Genomic DNA, 27,737 nt, shown 5'->3' on the forward strand with positions numbered 1-27,737 from the left:
CGAATACCACCACTCGAAGATCTTGGGTAACACGCAGGAACGGTGTAACCGGAGAGAGCATTCCCAAGAGATAGCAATTTCCTGTGTTTTGAAACTAAAAGTCTCTGAACTGATTCGTACTCGTACCGGATCGTACATCCGCAGGTACAATTTGTGTTCGTCAGAAGTTCAAATTAGACAGAGATTAAGTTCTCCGAGAGCCGAACTTCGTAGCTGGAGATCACCGTGTCGCATCAACGTGCATCTGTGCCCCGAGGTCCACCGAGGTCCCTGAGGTTCCGTCTTGTCCGCTTGTGCAGCCCGATCGAGATCCACGGTGGATCACCATCGTGAAAGATCGATGTGACGCCGATGAACTTTCATTGGCGATCAGTCGCATCGGCTCTTGTCGGTAATATCACGAAAGGGCGTCCTCTTTTCCGTGACTCAAGGAACACTGGTAGGTAATATGCTTTTTTCTCTTTCCCCTTTCAGCGATGCTATCCAGTCCTCAGCGCTGTCCTTTGAGAACCCTCTCGGGCATAATGGATGTCCTTCGATCCATCGGTGACATTTTACCTCTGCTGATTTCAGATTGGCTAACAAGTAATAAGTTTCACGCAGCAATCATTATTCTCTTATTAGACTCAGTCTGATTGTTCAATCATCAGCAAAGCGGACGCTTCGACGCGAAGGTGTACCTATAATATTATGATATCATCTTGTCGCAATTATCGCCACGAGAGTGGCAGAAAATCAATTTATTTTTATAAACGCTGTTTCTCACTCGCGTAATAATAAAAGGTAATAATTTTGCCCCGTAGAAATATTGATCCTGATATGTCAGAGGCAAATTGAATGTTCGCCTCTCACATTTATTACTGACATGCGCAATGAAATAATCTCGCGAACCTTTTGCGATTTTTAACGCAATGCGTCATTTAACGTATTGACATGGAATTGCATTCTCGTGGAAAAACTATGCGGCCTTTCAACATGAAAAGTATTAAATTGTGTAAAGAATTAATGTATACATAAGTAAATGGAAATGCAAGTTGTATATCGAATACAAAATTATATTTGAGACAAATAAAAAACGTACAAAGATATTAGGAGTAATTAATAAAGAGACAATTATACTGACTGATTAAAAAAATACATAAAATAAAAGCACACTGAGAGAGCGGTTTTCGCGTAGTAATTAATACATTTCATTTTCTTCGCGGCTTTGTTTGGCGTTGTCAAAGGTTTCGATGTCGCGCTTCAAAGGTTTTTGCTTCGCGTTAATTTCAGGTTTTTCCTTTATGTTCGCGTTTTCCTGAAACACGTGTGAATAAAACGAGCTTCTACACGCCGCACGGGATGAGGAGGTGGCTGACGGGTGCGTTATAAATAAAAAATTGAATACTCCATAACGTTTTATGGATGTGCCAGTGTTTACGACGATAGGTTTTCCATGTATTTTCCCGAGCTGTTTCTCACGTCGCGACGTTCATCGACGCGTCGATGGGATATTTAAAAGCTTTTTAAAGCTACTAACTTGACACGTTTCTCGGTATGTGTGTATGTGCGTGTGGCTGTTATGTCAATCCGTACAACGTTCATGATAAAAGATGCTTTATGCATACCTCCATTATTACATGATATTTAATTTCTACTTAAAGCTACGGGTCAGTCATTGTAGCCGCTGGATTGTGACACCGCAAGTGAGAGATTGCAGATAATCTCTTCGCTTGCGGTATGCGGCGAAATAAATTTTTTTCGTCGTGTGCCATCACACTCGCTTTCTATAAATTAAATTGCGAAATGCGTCGCAGTTCTCCTCTTTTTTTTTATTTCTCGAGTTTCGTTAATAAACGACCGTGCAATTGATTTCGCATGTATCCTCTCTGTAATTGAGCGCGCTGACAGCTGATTAAATTTTTCGGTTATTTGTTCAGCCGCGCGAAACGCGAAAAAGATGTTTGTAGCTTGTAATTGGTAGCGGCGTTCTACACGCCTGCTCTATCATAGGAAGAAATTACCTGTGACTTTCCGCTACTGGCATCGCACGGATACAGTATGATTGGTCCAGAGTATTAATGCTGCGCGGAAATAATAGCTTCAGCTGAGATGCTAATTCCACTCCTTGCCACGGCGTGCCATTGGACCTGTGAAATTACAGTTTGCTCATTCGTTTCCCACTTCTGACATCGTTACGAGGCACTATAAATTCTCATAGAACCGTGAAAATACTTTTTACGTATCGTAAAGTGAAATAAGATACCGCGACCGTGTGCTATTTAAGAAAGTAATCAACGAGAGTCTCAACTTGCAGTGGCCGCTCTCGAGATTCTCGTTGCTCATTGATTACTTTTTTCAAGAGAGACATTCAGTTGATCTTGAGACCTTTTTTAATCAACTGTTTGCATATTCTTTTAGAAAATGTAACTGTTTCGAAAATGACAAAATTCCATGATGGTGATTCAAGTGAAAATTAGTCTTAAAGTTTCTCAGGCATTTTTCATGCTTGTGCTTTTTGTCTATTACATTGTTATCTCTTCATCTTGATTGAATACTGCAGGACATTTAAATATAATTTCAACAGCAACATAATGTTTCACTATAAGATATCTAATATCTTCTTTCTCGCGATTAATTAAATGATTGCTTATAAATAAATTCTTATCGAGATACCAGATGCTCAGTTTACGCTTGATGAGAAGGCAAAGAAGCGGGAGGACAACGACCGAACAATTAGTTTTCATCATGACAGAGAAGAAAGTAAGTCCTCAGGCTGGCTGACACGACGTCAACAAACCGTCGGCTGTAATTTATAGCGCGTGATGAATAATTCTCGATTCTACAGTTCGCGAAGTTGGGACACGCCGCCAGCTTTCCAAAATGGAATTGAATGTTTAGTATAGCCAGACTAACGTAACGCAATGCGCAAGGCGCACATCACATATAATCAAGCAGAGTGCTGAGATGGAGTGCAGAATAATAAACTGAATAATACGTCGAATACATTACTGATTAGAATTGAAGCAGCCGCCTTGGTCGAACAACGTGCGTTTCATTCCTTCGTTCGTAATTCGTGGCACGCAATTTGGGAAAACGCTTTTGTAATAAACAAACGCGCGTTTATCAATACTAGAAATATTTAATAATTGCATGCTTAATAATATTGACGATAAACATGCCATTATCGACATTATATTAAATTTTTGGATTATCGACAGCGTTATTACAAATATTAATTAACCGACAATATCAAGAACAATATTTAATAATTAAATATTTGCAATAATCTATTCAGATATTTAATATCTTTCACACACAAATTTCTATTAAATTAATATTCTTCATCTTCTAAAGCGAGACATCATTAAACATCATTATCAAACTCGCATCGACTATTTTGCATTAGTTTTACATTATCTCAAGTACAATAGTTTGATAATTAGAGTCTGAGAAATTTGTATTTAAAGGTTTATTGTGTACTTCAGATTGCAACATTATCGGATACCAGTTACTTCGGACTTATGTAACCCGTTTTGCTGCCATTTTGCTTCATCGAAACGACCGTCTTGAGAAAGTAACAGATTGAATAAAAAAAGAGGAGAAAGGGTAATTCATCCACCAATTCAAATCCTAATTTTAAAGTTCCAGTCGTTCCTCCCTTTTCGCGCTGGAGAGTGCAGATACGTAAGCTTAAAAATACTCTTTCTCGTATTTCAGTGTCTCTTAAGTACCGTCTAGCTTACCGTCGTTGGCTTACGTCTCCACGTCGGCGTACGTTATTTAAGAAAAGTACTCGCCGGGAGCTGCAATGGTACCCCGGTACTGTAATTGGACTTTTCCGCGAGGGATGTATTTTCCGTTTTTTTCAACACGTCCTACTGTTATTACTGGCACGAAGAAGTGAATCGACGGGGACAATAGCGCGCAACAGCGTTTCGTTTTCATTTTGCATTCGTGCTGCACAAGAGGAGGGTATACAACGTGGGATTAAAGCGAACACAGGCTTTCATGTCCTGTCACCGTCGCGTTTCGCAGATCGTAATCGCGGTAGCTCGTGTTAAAACACGAAAAAGGGCATCGCTAATATCACCGAGCGCATAATTGAATCGCGTTATGCAAACGAGCTCCCGCGGTAACTTGGAATAAATTAAATTTGAAGTTCAATGTTGCGCAATCGATTGCGCAATATGTATAACACATCTCCCTCGTTCTCAATATTATGGATTAACATATTCTTACGTAACACCACGTGGGTCCAAGCCTCTCTGCTGCGCAGAGGTGGCTGCGACGTAGGAGAAGAAATCCCCCGCGAGCAAAGGAACTCGCGCCAGTATCATGAGACTTCCGCTTCGTGAAGATATTTCTGATTTCATTCGAGTTTTGAAAAATCGAACGATTTTTAGATCCTCGCGATCACGACGGCGGGTAGGCGGTGCCGGTACCATCTCGCCCGGCATTCAGAAGATCGCCGTCTGCTCCTCTTCCGCTTGACACATCGCCCCGATGTCAAATACCCTCGGGTTGCTAATCCGAGGACTTAGCGCTTGTGGACGCGCCGATCGAAAGGCGAGTCGCTTCGCGGCTTTGCTTCGCTTCGACTCGCTTCTCGGCTCCGGCTAATATCACAGATGAAAGTGAGTCTGTGCTGTTACTCGCGCGACGCGTTCGTCGGTAAAAGGATGCGCCCGCGGGGTTGCCTCTCTCTTCTCTCGCTGCGCGAATAGCGAAGCGACTTCCTCTCAGCTTCGCGCGCACAGCACAGCCTCGAGAAGACGAATAGATAGGCGTGGGAGACCGTGTCATTCACTAAGGTAGTGCTTACTACGGCGTGCAATCGCGCGATACGCCGCATCACGAGAAACGATCGAAAGCTGCGCGCCATGCGGCTGTCGTTACTTTTTACGGTTCTAGACACAGGGTATGCCACACGACCGGTCGTGACCCTCACGGCAATCTGTAAAACCTTCCGCAGTGCCTCGCCGCATGATACATCGCACCGCTCCGAGGCTTCGTCGCGCTTCCTGCCGATTACGATTCTTCGATGTGCTCTTCGAGAGGCGGGCACTTTCCTCAGCCCTAAAATTTCACTTGTTCTTCATTTCATTTTTATATTTTTATTTGATACAGATATCCTCTGTTAGAGCGAAGAAGATAGAGATCAGATAGAGTGAAGAAGAAGATGAGATCAGCAGCAAAAGTAAACTTGTCAACCTTGACTTGACAGATTTTCTTAATTGACTGATTTTATTGTCGAGATCGCCTCCTTCGGACTATCCACACCTTGACATTGAAAGATACATTCTGCCTTTTTGTACTGGCCTCCACATCACTTGACGAGACGAGAGAAAGTCCGCGGTGCTCGATATAGTACATTAACTGTTTCGTAAGGTTCTTACGAATCTTTAAGAGCGTCGTGTACGATGAATTTGGAGGGGTGGTTCTAAAATTTTCTGACTTTATAACTTTTCCATATTGATGATTTTATAACTTTAAAACTTTATAACTTTTCCCATATTGATGAAGAATTCGACTTATTTCACAACGTATCGTGATGTCAGCCGATGATATAAGAGGATAATGTCCTTAGCGCGCGCTCGGATAGCGAAGTTCAATATATCCATGATTAAGAATAAGAAGAGAAAGCAGAAACGCCAAATTGGAAGAACTCGCGCTTTAATCATGAAAAAGAAGACGAAGGAACAGCATGATCTCATACTTTGTTGCTCTTTTTTCATTTTTCTCTATATTCTCTTGCTTATCTTAAGTATCTTTGCATACAATAGGCGTTTTCATAATTTTATGCATCCATTTGTACCTTGTAACTGAACTTTTAGATTTTGAGTGACGTGAAAGTCTATTGAACACTATATTTCTATTACTGCAGGCTAGCAACGTGACTGGCAACCAACGCTGCATGTTTGAAACAATATATACGTATATACGTAATAATGACGATACGTAATAAACGACAGGATCCTGGAGAAGTATCCTAGATAAGAATCAGAGAGTCGTGACACCGAAAGTTCATTGCAATAGAACGTACGTCCTGAATGAAGCATCACAGCTGGATATAGAAGAAGAGACAGAGATTATCGCTTAGCGCGGGTATGCTAAGAACGAGTACCTATATTACGACACACAAGAGGAATGGTGTTTTATCGGCGAATAAGTATTTATCGCGCGTTTAAATATTTGATGTTATCTTCATTGCGCCCGCTAAACTTGCGGAAGCCGGAGGGTGGTTTTCGAAACCTGAGATGGAGTGTGTCGTTACAAACGGACCGCGACTGCATGTGAGATCGTAGAATTTCGTGGTGCAGCTCGGCTACAGCCGTACGGATCCAGCGTTACTGCCGATAGATTAATATTTATTCAAGAAGCCGTCTTGATAGTCGATTTAACCAGACAATGTTGATGTGTGAGATTGTAGACATTACTTTGATTATAGAGAATGAGTGAGTGTTATTTCTAGAAATTAATATTGTGAATGTTATATAAAAAGACGAATATTCTATTTATGTTTCATCATACTATTCATGAGACATTATTATTATGCGAGATATTAATAACTCTTTTTATTATGCAGTCGTTATGGAAGGTATTACAGGTAAAACGGCTCATGATATCTCGGAAATAAGGCGGAAATTGAATCATGACTCTTGAGATTAATTTTTAATTGGCGTAGAAAAAGCGTAATAGAACAAACGGAAATTATGTCCAATGTAAACATCGATAATTAAATGTAATCGATATTCTTTGATCTGCTTTGTATCTGTTTAATTATCCATTGTTATTTCTTGTATTTATCTCCATTTGCACAGGCAACCTAGGCGCATTTTGCACTTGCTGCAAATGATTAATTTAATCTGCATTTATTCTTGATTATCTAATCCTAAACAGTTTATTTAAAGCTAATTTCAGTATTATTCTTAAATAATGCCTGTTCTTTTTTTCTTCTTCCATGCGACCACACAGCTTTCTCCGGCAATTTAGTTCCAAAGATTACCCAGTTTTTTCGTCACGATCGCGTAACTTCTAATTCCCTCGATCTTGGCTCATCCATTTAGGCGCGAGATGTGCTCACACTTGTTCACACCGATCATTTATCCACCCAGGCAGCAGCAGCACAAGCGGAAGAAGACGCGCGAGAATTAATTAAACGCTCTTTTGTAAAACCGCGCCGTTTGCACGCAAATACACACACACACAAACACCTGCTACGCTCGATCAACCCAGAGACGTTCACCTCGCAAGAGCGTCCCGCAAGATCGCCGATACTTTCAGAACGCGACATTTCGCACGCAATGACCCAGTGGTCAGCGTCCGGCAGCGGTTACACGTTCAGATCGCATACACGTGTACACCGGAGACACGGATACGGATTCCGGGGTTAATTAGCCCTTGCGCGGAGGGGATGAACGGCGCCGTATCGAGATCCTGACGATCCAGCGCTGCAGCCGTTGATCAACCGGCCCCGAGTGTCGGCGCCGCGGCGCGTCGTGCCGCCGGTGGGGATGGAAATCCTGGCGGCATGAGGTCCGTGCGCCCCGCAGACGACCCGTCAGTATCGCGCCGCGACTCCCTCGCGACGAGCGTTCGCCTCGGAGTCTCTCTCGACCTCAGCTTCACCAGTTCGTTCTCTCCGCTTTTCCTCCCTCTTTCACCCTTCTTCCTGTGCGTCCGAGCGACACGCGGACGAGACCGCGCGGCGTCCGCGCGCGTTGCGACCCCGCTTCCTTCCGCTTTGTTTGGTCCGCTCTGTTTCCGGAGCCGGTCGCGTGTGTGCTACGATTTCCGGGGTTTCCGGCAGATCTGCTGACGAACGAGAGGATCCAGGATATCGACACGTCAGCGATCGTGGGACCGGGATGTTCGCAGGATTCTGTAGCGCTAGGTATGAGATGGTTATTTTATGCAGTTTTGTGGTAATTGCATTTTGCATGCATTGGGTTCTTGAGTACACACCGTTGGCCGCGTGCTGATTGTATCGTGGAGAATGTTATGCAGTATTATTGTATTTTGTTTTAATTTTATGGCGAAAGGGAGACAAATCGGAATAGTCGAGCGGCAGTTGTAAAGAAATCGGTTTACCAGAGATGTTTGTACGAGTGCATTCATGTGGCTTGAAATTCTTGATTTATGTGTATGATTATGAATTAATATGAAATGTTGCATATACAGAACACGAGATACGATTATAACATACATTGAAACTACGATGAAATCTAGTTACGTATAAGAAGTTGAAAAGCAGAATGTTCTTACGGGTAAAACACTGAAACACGGGACAGAGTCCCAAAATATGACTTAAAATACAGAACAGTTCCATGCACCGAAAGTTGAACAACTTTACTTGAGGTCTAGAATTATCATGCTTGAGTTATTGCAGCTTTGGATCATAGAAAGTCATTATTATAGTATATATATTTAATATATTATTCGATTGCACACGCGAATCTCGTGAACAGCGATAAAGTTACGATTTGCCGCTTAAATATTTCAGCAATGTATCGATTTATCCGAAAAAGCGACTAACATTCGCGTTTAATGGGGCAGCACTTGCAAAAGGCAGGATTCTGCACCGCAAAGCAGCTGATTACGAGGTACACGACTGTAAATACCGCACTCGCGCAAAAACGCGGTAGTAAATTTAACCGAAACTTAAGGGTGCATTTGGCACAAGAACTTCCTGACGCATTTAACTGAAGGGTCGTCGTCGGGGCGAGCGTTTTGCTAGCCAGAGATGTAACGCAAGCTGACGCGGATCGATAGAGCATTACAAGAATGAGATATTAAAGTTAACAGTGATTTTTTCGAATATGCACAAGTCGCGCTTTCGGAAATTTCGGCACTTTGTCGGTAATTCTTTCCTCAGAGAGATTTGCGGAGAGAAAATGCATTTACAGAGTTTTATTATTAACTAAGCTTGGCGAAATGAAAATTTGGCACTGCGTGTGCAATAAGCATATCTAACTATATTTATTCATAAGCAAGATAATAAATTAATCAGAAATATGAATCTATGAAAGGAATTGTATGAAAATGAGAATTTACATATAAAAATATAGAAATATATAAACATATAATAATATAAAAAATTGATTATGCGCGATTATGATTCTAGCAATTAATCCATCGATCGTATGAATCAGTTTGATTGGAAATTGCGTATTTGAACAGTTGTCGTGTAATGTTGGGCGTATCTCCCGGACGTGTTACTACCGCTTAATTGGATTGATACTTTTGCTGTTCCCGAGGGTCATAAACGCGTTGGAGGGTCGGTGTTGAATCGAACAAACTTTGGCGCGTTTCCATGCGTCGTCCCGCGCGCGTGCAGTTTTATTATTCTCGTCGGCACCCGAAAAAGTGTAGTTTTTCAAGCGTGCATTTAAATAGCGGTCGCCACACGGTCCAACATTATGGAGAACGTTTGTCATGTAATAACTTTTCATTTATTCTCGTCTCGAATTATTTCCTGCCCTTAACAGCCGCGAGAGTATTAAGCATAGCGTAAAGAGGAAGGCACACGTGACACGCGTTATTTAAATATTTTACACTTGCGAAAATTTTTATTTTATTTTGGGGAAGTACCACTGATTTTATGTGTGTGGTATACATATATACATGTGAAATCTAGGCAAATCGATATTTTTCGAGGCACATGCGCGAAATAACGGGAAATCATCGAGCGAGATGCCAGAGGATTACGTTAAATTCCAAAATGCGTCAGGGGATTAGACAGTTTGGGGCAGTTCGGTATAGAAATGTCGAGTATTTGTGTTATTTGCAATATTCAACATTCGATGTTGCGCGATGCACCGGTGACACCCTCGGCTTTCCTCTCTCGTTTATTGTGCGAAGCCGGATATCGAATATCGTATAGCGTGTATCGCAAACTAAGATTGAAAATCTCGTGGAAGCATCGGCGAAGTGCCACCGGTGGTGATATACGGTTGCCGGAATATCATTACCCGTTTTGCATCCATCGTTAACAGTAGACCCAACCGAATTACTCACTGGAAGGTAGCTGCGTGATATAAAGGAAATTTCACTGCGCCATTATCGCGCGAGCGAGCAGACAGATCCTACCGGAAGCTCTCAGCTCTTCCCTTCCCTGTCGAAGAACTTCGTGCTCAACTTCAGCACGATGTCCAATTTGGCGTAGTGCTGGCTTTGCGTTTTTCACCCACGAATTTTCGCGCGAAGTAAATTTTAATCTGATTCGCATCAGCTTTAAAACCATTACAAGTATTAAGATTTCATCGATGTTACTCTCTCTCTCTCTCTCTCTCTCTCTGCGCGGTTTATTTTATCGCAATCCATTTCAATTATCCATTTCCAACAAAATAAACTGAAAATGATTGTGATTGCTCTGCGTTTGACTAATTGCGTTACTCTCGCGCTTTTAAAACAGATTTGTTTTTTTTTCTTGTAGTTCAGCAGATAGAAACGATACACGATACACGATGAGATTAATTTAGAAAACGCGGTAGTTATACGATGCGTCGAGGAGAAATTTCGTTTTCTTATTATCAAGATTCTCTCGCATGCAGATGCCAGACGGTGCAGACCCAATTTGCACGATCATGCCGACAGATCCTTCGAAGATCCTTAACTTTAGCCTCTCCATTTACCAAGGAGGAAACGAGCTCCATGTTCCGTGTTCCTGGTATTAGATTAATGTACTTGCGTATTCATTTATAGCTCTGACAACTTAGTCGCCGAATGTACAATTTAATAATAATTATTAACTATATTGTATTGAATTATTATATAGACGAATAACAGGTCATAATAAATAGTGTCATTTTTTGTCATTTATTGTGAACTTATTAAGGTTCATGATAAATGTAACAAGCACAACAGCATCGTTACCTGCGTCTATGCAAATTAATTGGTACACCGACGGATTTAATTAAAATCTTCAATTCCAAGTCTTTGGTCATGAGAATGTCGTCGGGCACGACGATAACTAAACCGGGACGCCCTTAGGTCGAACTCGCCGAGGTCGCCATAATTAATTAATCTCGTCTGGCTAATTAATCCGTGCTCATTCGCCGACTAGGTGAATGGGAAGACGCGTATAACGCGACGTCGGACGAGCCGGAGGATCGTTAAGCAATATCGTCATAACGAAATATGTGTATGACCCATTTTTGCACGCGAACCTCCAGGCCACACACGCGAAGCTGGCCTGTGGAAATTCATTCCTCTCCTCTCTCTCTCTTTCTCTCTTCCACTTTGGTTTTGTCTCGGCCTGACAAAAACGTGGCGCAAAAGGGTCTCACGCTGTGTGGCCAACATCGGTATAATTACACGCGGGTGTAATCGCTCGTGTGGCACGTTCGAGCGTGTGGTCGCGCGAGTTCCTCTCGCGAGTGCCGCGATGGGACACTCCGCGTGTTAATAAAGCAATCGAATTTCTCCATCTCGTTTTCACCCTTACGCACGCTCCTTGGGCTACTCCCTTCCTACTCACGTGCGAGCGAAGGAGCTATATATATACCGGGGGTTTACTTTACTCGCACGAGTCGCTCGAACTTCCGCTCCACGGAGATTTTCATTAAACGGTTGAATTGGATGGCGTCGAATAACTTCGAATTCATTACATCATGCTTTTCCCGTTTTTCGAAGCGAGCTTTCGCGAAGCCGTAATTACTAGAGTTTGCGGAATATAAAATGTATTTTACAATTTTTCGCGTGGGCTTCTTTCTTTTGAACGTTCTCCCGAACGAAGCCTTTGTGTTAAAATTCTGTGTGTGTACTGAATACATCGTATTATATTTCGAGTATATATATGTTCTCGAAATATCATAAAATACAATGTTTCCTGTTTCGGCAAAATGTTCTACTTTTGCGTAATTACGTAGCTTTACGAGTCGCCGCTGCGTCAGATCTTGTAGTTGATTATCGTTATCTGAGAAACTTGCTGTTATTTTCAGAGTCACAGGGTTACCTAGCCAAGAGATCAAGAGCAAGAGTATTATCATCAGCATAAATCTAGATTTTTATTTTATTCCGCGTTAAATTGCAGCTTAATTAATTCAAAGGAACATTATTCCCTATATAAATATCGTCTATTTGCACGGTGATTTTTCCTTCATTTGTCTTTGACTATCACTTGGTACAAATCACTCTCCAGTTATTATCTCTGATCGATCCTGGCGAGAAGCTCGCTCGCTGCCGGCAGTCCGGCACGGCATTCAGATTAGAGCCGCATTACAGTGATTATTAGTCCCAGATTCAACTGTTCTCCGGTTCGCGTGAGATCCGCAAAAACCACAGCTGTTGAAAGGGAGTCATAAAATAACACGATTCAGCGTTAAATCGGTCGTTTAATCGAAAACAATGAGAGATGATCATATTATTCGGGGGTACGATTAATGCATGCGCTCGCGTGCGATCAATGACTGAAAATATATGAATCTGTCAAACATTAATAACGCCAGTGAGATCAATTCGTGCACTTATTCGTTCGATAAATGGTTTGCGATTTATATACGACGGGGGAATCGCTAATACGTCGCTTTATTGGATTTTATTTTGCCGTGAAAGCGCATTGTGAACATTTTTCCCAAATAACGGACATAAATATGACCAGTATAAACGAAATTTGCACGTCACAACGGCAGAAGGTTTTCCAATTACGATAAAATATCACGCGGCGAGAAAACAGGAATTATTTTGCAACCTGATAATTTCTCTTTGCGCACGTATTGATTGTCACCGTTGTGAGTCTCTCTTCCAATATCGAAGCCAACGATATCAGCGTATACATCCCCGTCGCGATGTACGATTGGTACGACCGCGATGTGACGGCGCAATAATAATCATACGCGCGTTTCATGTAATTTAATATGTAATTGATGGATACTAATTCGGGCCACGACATAATGACGAACACTCCAATGTTGTATCAAGACTCGATGTATTTCGGAGGGAGCGCTTTTACGCAACGTGCATAATTCGCTTTGCCGACTGACATTAATCGCGCGCAATGTAAATGCTCTTGTTCAGCATTACGCGCCGCATTACGCGCCGCATTACGCTCGTTTTCTGATAAACTGCAATAGGATGCACGCACATACACGTGTGAAAGAGATTTATTTAATAATCCATTTACGTATGTAGCACGCGTGTTTCAGTGTATGTGCGTATGCATATAAACATGAGGTTTCCGCTAAACCGAGATGGAGCATGGGATTATAAAGAATATTACAATTAACGCGTGCAAATGGAAAAGAACAAAGAAATATATTCCATGTAGATAATTGAAGATACATATTCCCAACACAACTGTTTGATTTCTCTCTCTCTTTCTCTCTTTGCCTGCCAAATTCTGTTTCATTGATAAGCACCATGCAGTTGATTTCACCCAGATCCCATCTCGTCGTGCGCAACGTCGGATGAACATCAACGGAAAAATGAAACGTTGTGCGAACGGTAGATCCGCGACTAATAACTCATTTCTTTCCCTCTCTCGGGGGGTAGTCGCGCGTTATCTTGGCGATTGCGCACGCACGGCTGTACTCGTACTTAAATTGAACTGGGAAATAGCTCCGGGGCCCCGAGATCGACGACGCCGGGGGTTGCATCGAAGTTTCGATATAGCCGTAATTCCCAATTTGCCGAAGGTACTGAGCGCGGAACGCGGCCCGTCCACTAATGCGATAAACGATCGCCGGACGCCTGGTTTCTGGCTGTACTACTAGCGGCGTCCGGCCAGTTTCCACATCAAAGCGGCTCGTACTGCGGCTCTCCCATGGACAGGTCTTGCGACAAACGCGAAATCCTGTTATCGATAAAATGTAATCGCTTTCACGTGAACGTGTCCAGCGTACGTTCTTTTTGTGGCAAGATCCCTCTTCTCGCCTTTTCGTTTATGTGAAATCATACTCGAGGGTGTGTGAAAAGAGCGAGACGTTGTTTCAAGCATCGAATGTATACCTAATATTCAACGTATTAAAATTGCAATGGACATTGTGGACGTTTTGGACGATCACGTTTTGCGAGATCGATGGTTTAAGCAGCTCTCTTCTACGTTACGAGGAAATTAACGTTTCCTGCTTGGAGGAACGTGAACGAAGTACAGCAGTTAATTCATGTCTCAGCTGGTATACATCTTGGTTCAAATATAAGTTTAGTTATTTGTAATGTTACAGAGGTGTGAATGTAGGAAAAGATTGATATCGCTGAATCTCTAGAGCCAATTTTTGTGTTTTTTCTTTAGATTTATGTACCAGTATATTTAAAGTTTTAATAATAAATAATAATAAATATTAAATAATAAATCATGTATCTAATATATTTATATACTATATTAAGATACATATTTACACATATTTATTACATCCTTAAGGCTTGGAATACTATTCGATATTCCTTGAGCAATAAAAGAGATAATAAAATAGCGTCGTTATCAACAACGGTGCTCGGCGAGTCGACTCTAATTTCAATCGGGATACTTGATATTTTGGGCAACTCAAAGGTTTCCGAGGTATCTAAAACCCGAAACGCATACTGCTATTCGAAGTACGTGACCGAAAACAGATATACACAGCACATACATGATCCAATTTCGTCAATCGTCTGCTATTGAGTTTCCAACAATTTTACAAACGCTCCATTTCGCTCCAATGCTTAATTTAATACAGTACTTACGAGCGAAAATTTTGTTGAAAGGAACAGCGGGAATACTATTCAGCGAACAGAGAACGGAAGATTGTGAATACTCAAAGCTTTCATGTAGAACTTTAAATAGATGGCAAAGCATTGTCTCGCTGCAAATTACAAATGGATCCTTTACTTTAGCAGAAATCTTCTCTTATAGCTTGTGATTGTTAAGATATTCACGTTGAGAATTAAAATAAATTTACGAAGATTTTATATCATGCATTACAAACTTGCCACAATTTTTCATTTAAAAACTAGCGGAAAAGGTTGAGATAACTCGAGAAATTCCGCCGTTCGCCAAGTTTCGGATTTTTCGTTTATTAAAAAGTATTGCGGAAAAAAATGCTACAGGAATCAAGATGTTTATTAAAAAGTATTGCAGAATAAAAATGGTACAGGAATCAAGGCTCAATCATCGTTATCTTTTTAAGCACTTTGAATTTCACATATTCGCCGCATTTTGCATTCTACATCCACCGACGTCGAAATCGATCGACAACCGTACGCCGATAAGGGTGTGTATCAATGGACGTTGGAAATTATTGATCTAATAGCAGTGGAGAACGTGTTACAGATCCCATGTACGCTTCGCTCGCTGCTGCGACTTAGTGCCGCGCGTATGACCGTATCGATATCGATATTATGCCCCGCGGCACGCTCTGCGACATTCACCCCCATATTTGGCTGACAAACAAACCCCACATGCTGTTTTCCACTTTGAACTTGAGAAGTTCAACGATAAATGTACTCTGCAATTTTAGTTTCGCAAAAATTTCCAGGCTCGCTGAGCTGCAAGCAAATGAGATGCGTGAAAAAAGAGAACCCGCACACCGGAGAGTATCATGTATTTCGCTTAGCTTAGTTAACACACGCATAGAATTCGCAGCATCGATATAAATTTTGCCAATGCGCTAATTCGATAAACAATTAAACAATTTCATAGATTCCGTAAATTGCGATTTTATTAAACTGATTGCGCCGATATCGACATCTCTCATTACATTTTCACAAAACCCGTTAATTTGAAATTTATTACCGGCTGCATAATAAACATCGCTCTTGGATTACTTACCAACATAATAAAATTCCAAATTGGTTTCGGAGCATAACACGTTTCGCGTTGAAATTTTCTATTAGTGCCTTGCGGAAGGGAACCAACCTTAAACACATTACTGAAATATTCATAATGCAACGATGGCGGAAAGTATTTTATATAATATATCAATACGTGTCAATTTACAGGAAAGAGGATGATATTTCAAAACATTGACGGATTATTATTCTCGTGTTGAAAGTCTTCATATTATCCACGCATCCGCAAGTTTATTCATTTATTTATTCCAAGAACAAAATGCTACCGACTTCTTTTCGATGCACACGTCCATTCTTTCATGCTTGCGCTTCATGCATTCTCTTCCGTTTAGTCCTGCTGAAATGATTATCGAATTAGTGTTACAAAGGAGGAAGGCAGTACGCGTACGTTCTAAGCTAAGATACGTACGTTTGCTTCGTTATCTGACTGCCTTTGTTCCGATATCGGACTTCCCTCCTGAGCGACTATCAGAAACGTGAAACTCGTTCTCGTTGTGCCTGGAAAGTCCTCTAGGCTGCTGTCACGTTAATTAAACACACGTTACTGTGACTCGTGTAAAACATCGCCCGATCTGAATTCGAAACTCACTTCAAAAATATCCTCAAAATGCGCATCGAAAACGGTAATCAATTCATTGACATACAAATGGGGATTTCAGCGCTTCCGGAGATTGATTTAATTAATTTGAGAGTGAGAAAATCTGAGGAATAAAGATGCGAGATCGAAAACTCGAGAGAAGACTCCTCACTGGGAGATCCAAAAGTATCAGATATCCGAGAGAGTTCCTGGAGCTGAAAGTAAGCTGCAAGCACAAATAGTTGGGAGATAACTACTAATAGGATGTAAACGAATTGAGGCACGAATTAAATTTTCGCCGGGGATATTAGAATGCAAATTAGTTGCGGGATATTTTCTCCTCGTTATATACGGGATGTGTCCCAGATCCGCGGCGTGTCCTTTCTCGTGCACATCAGCACTTTGGCTGAATCCAGCAGAATCGATCCTCCGAAAGAGAACGCCCCACCATGCGTGATTTTTAACTCGAGATCATGCGGGCATTTAGAAAAATGCGGAAAATAAAAATTTCGTATATTAAGAGACACGAGAATTCTGACAGCCATAATTTCACTGAAAAGCTTTTTAACAAATTCTCTTCCGGGGAGAGATATCCTTTCGGAACGCACGAGATCGCGTTTGCTCAGAGTTTTACAACGTCTAATTTACCGTTAAATTCTAAAAGGGCTATGCAAAAAGCTCCCTGAGGCTATGTACCATGAATAGATGGGCATACTAAAAGGAAATCGTTGTTGGTTCGATCTCGAGATTTTCCGGTGCTCTTGGTTTTACTACCATTATGGGCTTTTGTGCGCTCGACTACCACAATGCAAAAGAAATATTGTAAATGTTATGAAATAAGTTTTATATTAATAATTATATGAAATAAAAATATAAATTTATAATAATAGAATATTATAAAATAAATTTGACAATATTACAAAATGATGATATATGATATCTAATATAAAATAATAGTGTGCATTTAATAGAATATTATAATATTTTAATAAATAATGATTAAATCATGAAAAAAAATAATTGCAAATTTTCAGATTTATATTTAAGTATTGCCATTATATCAGAGCAAAAAATAGTAACACTTGATTATAAAATAATTAATTCATTCACTTCCTATCTGTTTCAATCAAATTAATTAGCGCGCGTCTCCGCGAAACGTGTAAATAATTATTTTAAAATCGCTATGTTTACGTAGATTTATTATGACAGTAATCATATATGTGCAGGCGAGTTTAATAACGAGACACATATTGCGATTAGCAGAGAGCGTGTCAGAAATTACTGTGAAAATTACTTGCAACCAGTGGCTCTCTGGAAAAACCAGATCCGCGTTACACGACAAGATCCCATAAAGTTACGTGTGTGCGAACGAACAAAATCAACGGTCGATACGGCGCGATGCGCCAGGTCTCGCTGCAAATGATTAAAGTGCATGCGCGGGTTTTTCGAGGCGAACGCGTGAGAAAGAAAGTCTTTTATTTCGTTGAGAAAGCAGGAAGACCGTATCATTATACGCGATTATGGCACGTACCTGCCGCGCGTTGACGTCTCGCGTTACCGTTCCTCCTTCTTTGAGCTGGATCAGCGAAGCATACGCGCCTCGTTACACGCACGAGAACGCAAAGCAAGCGCCACGCGATATCTGAGGAAATTACTGGACATGTGCCTTTTCCGCGGTTCAGATTTCAGCCGATCGACCGCGTGATTTAATCGGATTCATTCAGACGTTAATCGGCTTAAATGCTGTTATTGTTATATTGATTCGTTGATCACTTTATCGGTCGTACAATCAATTTCGTCTAATTATTAATAAATTTATCAATTTATCTGTTATTCGACCTTTTTGGCGGGAAACAAAATGACCGTATCGCAAAATGCACGGAGGGGAATTAGGTCGCGGGACTAAACTTTGACCCTCGTACCTTCGCCGCATGTTAAATACGGCTGTCTCCCATCTCGTGTTGCCATTAAAGCTTACCCCTCGAACCTAGCGAGTAACGCGCGAAATCAGGAAGCCGCATGTAGTGCTAACGACAAATGCAACGTTAGACAGAAGCAGAACGTGTAGATGAATTTTTCATTGAATTAATTATCGATATTGCTATTGGTCTTAAAAAGTTAGCAATAAATTTCATTTATTTTGCTTCTGCACGTTGAGATGACTATTTATGCATCTCAACGTGTACAAATGAAAGCTGATGTCATCATATGAAAAACACGGATTCGTTTCTTCGCTAGAGAAATAATATCTGCGATATCATCCGAAAGCTTTATCCCGTTGCCACGGTGAAGGGATTGTTTTCTCGTTGAAGTAGGAGAGAATAGGGATCTCGGCAACCGCCGAATAATAGCGGCTGACATTATCTGCACTTCTGATCCACTGATGCGAATTTTTCTCCGAAAGCGAAACTTTCATAATTTCTTGGTACGACGGTATTTCGAAAAATTTTGTGGCACGGCCTTCCTCCTTCCTTGCCGCGATTTCGTCATTTCCCTTAATTCAAAACATGAGATTACACGAGTCCTTCGCAACTTGCGACACAGTGACTCAATATGAGAAAATGTAATGCCATGAGAGCGAAAATTGGCAGTTTGGAAAACAACGATCTAGAATCGCCTGGATGCATTTATCAAAATTGTGGCACACGCGCGAACGTGGCACGAGAAATTTGAGATGCATGAAACAGGCAAGGCTCTCGTGCTCCATACGCTACATCGTACATCGGCATCGTACATCGGCGCTTGTTATTGACATAATTTTCCAGGAAAATTGCGATAAAATATAAGTAATTTCTGATTAAAAATTAAAAGTTCAAATTCAATATTAGATAGAAATAGTGTACACAAAAACGCTCGCGACTATCAGGATGAACAGAAGCTAAAAAATAAATTGCAGTGGTTTCAAATATTTTATTTTCACATTCACTGTTGGCAAAATGACCCACAAAAAAAAGCGAGCGCAGAGTCGGGATAGCCGGAAAAAGGGACAGATTTTCTCATAATTATATCTCGCCATGCGAGAAAATTGGAGTTTTGCAGCTAACGCGGTTTGCAACGTTGGGATTGATTGACTGCAGCGTTTTCGATTGAATCGCGATATCGAAATTTGTATTACCAGAAAGCGATGTGCACACCATTGCGAAACCTTTACAACACCAATATGAACCTCTGCAATCGATGTATCGTACAATTTCGTTTTTTCTCTCTTCGTCTTTTTTTTCAACGCAAATAGTACAATGCATCGGTCTTTAAATATATATTTTTCGCGCTCAATATTTTTTTTTTATTGAAAACAATAGCTCGCGACAATGAAAAGTTTGGAAATGCGTGCATGTCTGGCGCACAGAAATTTCCTTTTTTTCCGAAAGGAATGAACATCTTGATAGAAAAAAGAAAAAAAAGAAAACAGAAAAGAAAATCCCGATTGGCCATGATTATCGTATTCGGCGAATGTTCCGAATCAGCATGCAGCTATCCTATCCTCCTATTGAGGGAATCTTAAGATGAAGAGGGGCCGGGGGACGGGGTGCGGCCGACGGAGCAGGGAGAGCGCTGGCATTTGCATAATATGGGAATCGCTCCTGAGGCCAAGCCATTGTTCCGAGCGTGTCTATGTGCGTGGAGTAGTATGTGAGAAGATTCGACGAGCGGAAGAACATCCGAATACGTAACCCGGCGATAATAATTACGTTCCTGTTCCACGTAGCGCGCGGCGCGCTGCTTGGGCAACGCTCTCTTCCTTTCTCCCACACCAGATCGGCCGCTCCGGGGGGAATTCGCCTGGTACTCTACTTGTTTGAAGACCTCGTTTCGCCACCGATTGATCCGGCGATCTGAGAAAGAGAGCCACGCGGAGAAAGAGGATGAAGCAGCGAGAGGGGGCCGGTGAGGAGGGAGGGATCAGGAAAGATACCATCCCTGGGGCGAGAAACGGGAAAGCGGTCCGTTGACAAGGATCCCCGGCCAGCGAGGGTAACACTCCGGTTTCAGGAACCTTTGAGTGATCACTCAACAAGTCACCCGGGATGAATATGGAAACCAAGCGTGAAATGTAGAGTAATTCAATTCACGTGTTACGCAGATGTTACCTCATGAGAGTGATTCAAATTCTCTCGCGATTATCCAGCGAATGCAAAGAGCTGTGATGTTCTTTTAGCTGGAATATTATGAAAGGCCATTTCTCAGGCGTTGCCGTAACATTGTCGTGTTCTAACGTTTAACTAGGTCTGGATGTTAATATAAATGTTTCCTTTGCTTCGACGATTTTTAAATAGGATCTTAAATATTTATAAGATGGCATATGATGTCATCTGCTTCGCACATGAATCACTTAGATTTATTCATTTGTTATATAATAATTAGCGTTTAGAAACGAGCGCACGACGCAAGTCTCCTTAGTGGCGACTGACGGTAGTGGGTGCATATCAAAGCAGCGGCTGTTTAGATATGCGAATCAAGATACAACATGGCCTGCATTGGATCTAACATGATGAACATTGCTGCTATTTCGATGCTCAATGTTCTGCCGATCGCTGTACCGCAACTGATCCTCTTGTACCATTACTGTACCGTCTAACTCTCGCGTCGTTCAGCGTTCTCTTTGATAGTTGATGTGGAAGGCAACAACATTATGATTCGGTACGATTGATGTACGTGCGCCATTTCCTAGATCGCTTGGAGTGTCATTACGTTTCGTCATAAATATTTCGAGAGAAAATGATCTCATCAAACTCAGTATTCTGCGGCAGTATCGGAATTACATTTTTCGAGCTCTCTTTTGGTATTTCCTGAGATTTTTAATAAAAATATCACAATATTTTATGACTATTTAGATATGTTGCAGAGCGAGGGATGTTTCAATTAATAAATCCAAGAAAGTATCAAATGGCAATTTGCGAATAACTTTGTCACCCAAAAAGTACGATTCAATGTAAGACCCATCAATTTCTTACAATAGTACGCATTTCCGTTGCACGAAGGAAAACAGATTGAACGTTTTATGCGACTTCAAAGAACAACGTAATAGAAGAGTAGAAAGTTTAATCGTCGGTATTTATTGTCTTACTCGGCTATTAAATTAGCGCTAATTAATATTACCGCAGCCGCTTCTAGATCTGAAATGCCAGCCACGTGCACTGCACACGGCGGAGCTGCATCGTGTCCTCGTAACATCTGCTTGGACTAATATATGTACAATAATGCACGTAATGCGAGGTAATATTACCAACTTGACGCGGCAAGTACTAGTATTAGTACTTTACAAAGTTTTTTTTTCAGCTCTGGTATCATTATTTAAACTTCAAATAAATCTCGCTTTTTACGTTCCAAGAGTTCGCATCGAGGGCGATAAAACGTCATGTGTCATAATTTAACGACAAACGGAACTTCGAAAAACAATAATGAACGCGATGAGCAGTGAAAAGTTACTGTAAGATATGGAAAGATAGTAGAGACCGTCAGGTCGCGTAGAGGATCAGAAAAAAAACAATACGATGACAACAGCAAGAGCGTTGGCCATACACGCTATGACTGGGCATGAGGAACCAGGGATCCCGATAGGGTTCAGGACCAAGACCAAGGCAATCTTTGAATTATTTTTCGCTTACAGCAGCCAAAGTGCGATGTTGACCATTGTGTCGAACATATAATTGACCGTCAGCGGTATTATACCAGGTTTACTTGAGGTACCCATCATCGTACACGTTTTGCCTGAACTCGTTTGGCCGTAGCAAATACCGTACCATTAAACCCGCTGATGGCACCGTCGACGATAGGTTTTACAATCGCCTTTTTTTCAGTAGATGGGAAAGAAAGTCGTCGTCGACGGTGCCATCAGCGGATATAATGGTACGGTATTTGCCTATGGCCAAACAAGTTCAGGCAAAACGTTTACTATGATGGGTACCTCAAGTAAACCTGGTATAATACCGTTGCCGATAAATTACATGTTCGACGAAATGGTCAACATTCCACTTCAGATGTTGTAAGCGAAAAACAATTCGGCGATTGTCTTGGTCTTGAACTCGACTCGATCGGGATCCCTGGTTCCTCACGCCTAGTCATAGCGTGTATGGCCAATGCTCCTATGTTGTCATCGTATTGTTTTCTTTCTGATCCTCTACGCGACCCATTGACATAGGAATATATATATAGTGATATATATATATATATATATCACTGGCGAAACCGAACATATTCGAACAGCCGAAGCTACACGAAGTGCCAGTGCTCTCCCCTTACTGCTAATTTCAGCTTCCCCTCGTAAAAGACTCCGTCCATACATTCCTATGTCAATGACGCGACCTGACGGTCTCTACTATCTTTCCATATCTTACATTACATATGCTTTTCGTATTCAGCAAACCATTTTGGACTTGGGTTGGAAAGTTTTCTGCACGCGGCGTGTTCGCCTAACTTGGTACCTTCGGATTACCATTTATTCTAATCGATGCAGTGCTTTTTAACTGGATAGTACTTTCAGGATGTGACTGAGAAAACTTTTTCGCAAAGAAATTCGAGATTTACCCGAGAGACGGCAGAAAATCGTAAAAAACGAGGGTAAACATTTCGATGACTAAATTATATTGCACTTAAAAAAAGCAAAAACGTACAAAAATGACTAACACTTTTGCATACAGCTAATAGTTTTCATCGATAGTTGGCTAAGGGTCGGCTGCGAGCCATTAGCGAAACAGCGTCGGGTTGCGGGAGCTACCGATACGACTGGAATTAAACAGCTGTTACAATTACAGGTTTAAGCGGGTCATAAGCGGTGGCAGAAGGTCCACGAACCCCAATTATGGTGACCGGTAGCGCGGCAACAGACGATCGTTACGAAAGCGAAACCGACGATTACGGGAAACCGGAGGTGGCAAGGGATCTCTGGTCCCATCGTGACCCGTTGTTGTTGTTGTCGGTTCAGGTGATGTCGACTGTGAACGATCGCTGATCTTTCGTCATGTCGTAATTTCGCGCGAGCTGCGGCCTGCCACAGATTTTAATCGATACGACGGCAGAGAATCTCCGCGACGTGGGGCGAACTTGTAAGGAACTCTGGGTTTCATCAAGTCGCGGTATTCCGCGTTCTGCGAGCCACGAATTACACGCGAATTACACGAGATGCTTCCCAAGTTTGACGTGATACTCCCTTATTGCCCTGAACGAGGATCAAGGCTCAAGGAACGCTTAAGCACGCGCAATTATCCTCGTTCGAACGACGAAATGCCATGCCGATCCCAGTGCAGAAAACGCGGCTTCTTCTTCGGTCCTTTCGTGCCGATATCGTGGCGAGGCATAAAGGAAGTAATCACCCGCGCTGATTGCGAAAAACCGCCGACAGACGCCTCGTCCTTTCCACGGTTACTTGCACGCCACCGTCCCCGTTTTCCTGACTGCTCCTTTTTCGCTTCGTATCATGCAGAAGGATAGTCGAGCATTTGTACTGTATCGACTGATTCTGTGTGGAGCTCTGTGTGCATTTCAATGGTCCCGTTTATCGAAAAGCTTTGCCTTGCTCCGTTCAAATTTGTATCTTTCTGAAAATAATTCTACAGCCACTCATGATACATCTTTTAAAATAAAATATTATATAGATAAAAATAAAAAAGAAATTAAGTAAATTATAATACAATTAAAATATACTTATATTAAAATATATTTAAATATTAAAAATATATAAATATAAAAATATAAACGTATAACTGTGCGCGTATGTGTGTCTAATCTGCATTTATTTTTCATTATCACTGTGTCCGCGACACTCTCCGCTTTGTTACATACTTCTTATTCTTTTTACAGAGTTCACTTTTTTTCGGTGTGTAACTTTTGCATTATCACGGGAAACTCGACGTAAAAATAAAGAGTGCGGGAGAGGTTGACCTACCGCCAGTCTTTCTCAATCGCTATTCAGCGCGGAAGACCAGATGGCGACGATAAGCGAGCGAGCGCATCGCGGTTGGAGAAACGCATGGACGAACTGAAGTGTAACCTCGTAAACACGAGAGAAATGTGCCGCGACAAAGAAAAGGAAGACGCTCGAAAGTAACGCCACGCGGAAACGCCGGCGACGTAACAATTATCTCATCCGCGTCATTACTTTCTAAGTTTCTAATTAAGACGCCGCGGCTCCGCGCAACGGTATCACTTCTTAGAGAGGTGTTAAATGCAGGTGCGCGGCGATCGCGCTACGAAACAGCGAGATGTGCAGCAACTGCTCGCTGAAGGAAAAGTCAACGTACATCTTGCCGGAGAAATTTAGATTTGCAGACTTATTGTTGTAGCGGGCAACATTTCCACCCACGCAACGTATTTGCATTTGTAGAATAACACGGCGTTTCTCCTATTCTCGCATTCGCGCGATGCGAATGTCCAATTTGTATTTTTTTTCTACGTATAACGGAGATGGTTCCAGTACAGCATGTATTATTTCCAATCAATTATGTTTCATGAAAAACTAAAACCGCGTTTCATGCACGTGAGTACAACATTTATTGTACGCTCCATCAATTGGTATTTTATGGGTTGTGTGTTCTCTACTACATATCTGAGAGAGAAAGAGAAAGAAAGGAGAGAAATTGACGTTATTAAAAGATTTAAATAATTTGATTTAAATTTGTTAATTTAATTTTGTAACATAAATTTTATTCATTTTTTCAAATTTCAACGCTAAATTGTTTTAATTTTAAACACAATAATCTATAATGTTAAATAATGTTAAGAATTAATTTAAAGTCTTGTTAATTAATTGAGTCTTAAAAAAAAGAAATAAAACTACGAGTTAAATTACTTTCTTACCAATTTGAAATTAATTTGAAGAACAATTAAATTAATATCGAATAATTTTATCTAGAATAAAATCGTGCTTTGCAGCATTTATTATCTGTAAAAATATTTCAATTTTTCATCATCTATATTTCGACTGTTTGTATAATACTTTTGTATTGAAATGAACGGTATATTTTCAGCTCTATTTTCAGAAGATTTCCAGGAGAAAGCGTACAACTTCTGGGACACTTTACATTCGCATGCAACTATTGCAAACGTCTGCGCTTTGTGTGCGCAACATTAAGTGCTCCATTAATGAGCAACGAAGTGCAACGCAGCTCGACGCTGCAGCTCGTAAAGCCGGGACGAAGCAGGGACCGTCGCACTTTCTCGCTTGCAGATATTCGTCACAATATTCGCTGATATAGATCGATTCGTTCATTGAAGTTCATTGAAGAACTTCATTCGACGTGACGCGAGACGACAATCTCTACGATCTGTTCGGTTGAGTTCGAATCGATCGAGACGAAGATGAAGATCGGTCGAATTACGTAATGCAGTTACCGATGCATCATTCTGCATTTGATCATCTTCAATGTCGCGGGAAGTGGGCTTCGCACCGATCGTGCAGTGCTCGTATCACTTTCAGCATGAACGCGGACACGACACGATTTCCACAGCATGAAACACCGCGGGTATGCAATAATAATTATCCGCTATCAAAGCACACCACACCGCCGACAATGAGAAACACAATTAGAGCAGCCGGAGTACGTGCGCCAGAAAGTTGGCGCCGATTCGCCGAGAGGCAGCGGCAAATTAAAATAATAATCGGTCGTCTGCGCGGCAGAACCGCCGAGAGTCGTTCGAAATTCTGGACCGCCCCTAATAATGACGGCCCGTCGTTCGCAGTCGTGACGGCGACAAATGGACTTCCCGTCCCGGCGAAAATCCCTCTCTCGCCTCTCGTCGTTCCCTCTTCGAGAGGCTAATCGAGACATCTCGCACAACGTGAGATTACGCGAGATTACGCGCGCAGTGGTCGATAGTCTTTAGCATCTCGAATTAAAGTGGTTGCCCAACCATTCGCCCCCCCCGCGGGGTGTCCCGGGCTGATTTCACTCCACCGGTGCTGATTACGCCGATGTCTTCCGGATGATTACGAGTAGCACATGCGTAATACTGCTGCGGAGGCAATAAATAACAGAAAATGTACTAGTAATAAATAACGCAAAATGATTGTTCTTAAGAGACGATGCTGATCTTATGAAGTGACGCAGAAATAATACCACGTGCAAGCGGATACCACAGGAAAGCGGTTGCGCGTGTAAGCAGACTGACGTGCACACTAAGGCTCCTTCAATACTCAATTTAAATCTGATTTCATTTTGGAAGATAGAAAGATATTCGTAAGCTTGAGATTTAGGAAAGTATGGCGGAAGAGAACTAAACCGAGCATTGCGAGTGAAATATGCTGGTTTGTACTCGTATTTCGTGCGTGCATCAGCTGCGTGGCACGGCGTGCGTTCAGTGGCACACACTTCAACGGAAAATATTTGCGCGTTTTGTAGAATGAGATGCGACTGGCGGCATATCTTCCTCTCTTCTATATCTCGCGCAATGGTAATTTCCAAGTTTGTCTCATCTGTCTGTTATATCTGCAATAAAGCCAAGGAACGCATGGCGCTCCGTGTATATTCCTGGAATAATTCATCGCGCTGTGCTGCACTTTTTAATCATTTCACTATGCTCTCTGTACTATTGGCAGTTGAGCAGTTTTTAATAGTAGTTAGTTAAATAAAAAATTATTTTATTTAATATATCCTTTTTAATTGGACATCTCTCATATTCCAATTAAACATAATTGAAACACTTTGTAAATAATAATATGTGTTATTTTCTATTGAAAATTAATTAATTAATTCAATACGTGGTTCTTTCGCGGAATAATTGAGGGAGAAAATGTATTATTTTAATACTTTGCATTATTGCTAACTTTTAGTTTTTATCGCGTCATAAAACCTTTTGCCCGTCGTAAAATGCCGTCTCGGCATTCATGTGCGTAAATCATGCTTTACAGACGATCGTTGCGAGCGAGTCTCACTTATTTTCTACGAGCAATGTTTACGCTGTTATTCTATCGATTTGCAGGTGAATGAACGCACGCTATCGTCCGACACACAGGTTTGCGTAACAATATTTGGACTGTGCGGAGTACCGTACAATGGCAATGATCGCAGATTGATGTTTTATAACAGTCATAAGACGAGGTGTATTAATAACCGGACCGAGAGCAAGTTGCGCTGAAAATGCAAGTAGTTTTCGCTCACGGCAAGGATCGTTCTCAAGGATGATCTCGCGCGTGCACACGAGCTAGCTCGTCTTCGTTTAAACGCGGAAAGGTGAAAGTTGAGCGAAGCGTCGTACTAGAGGCTTTTCATATTTAAAGGTCAACAACTGGTCGCCGACAATAACTGCGACGTTTCTTCCGCTTACGTAGTGACTTCATCGCTACGTGACGATATCAAGGCGAGAATATTGCGGGAACAGTGTAATTTTTTAACGAAGCGTCGACAGCATCGTGTTTCGATATTGTATAATGCACTATCGAGTGAAATAGCAGCGTTGGGAATGATACAACTTTAACGGC

General features: G+C 41.5%; 1 protein-coding gene across 1 annotated transcript in view; it reads left to right on the forward strand.

The window, feature by feature from the left end:
- The first annotated feature begins 7,548 nt into the window (after positions 1 to 7,548).
- LOC105286607 (mucin-4) overlaps positions 7,549 to 27,737 on the forward strand; it is a 39,546-nt gene continuing 19,357 nt past the window's right edge. The window contains exon 1 of the mRNA XM_011351664.2: positions 7,549 to 7,876. Within this exon, the coding sequence (XP_011349966.2) occupies positions 7,851 to 7,876 (26 nt within the window). The 5' untranslated portion in view covers positions 7,549 to 7,850. The remainder of the gene's footprint in view (positions 7,877 to 27,737) is intronic.

Source organism: Ooceraea biroi, chromosome 14 (genome assembly GCF_003672135.1).
Source record: "Ooceraea biroi isolate clonal line C1 chromosome 14, Obir_v5.4, whole genome shotgun sequence".
NCBI lineage: Eukaryota > Metazoa > Arthropoda > Insecta > Hymenoptera > Formicidae > Ooceraea > Ooceraea biroi.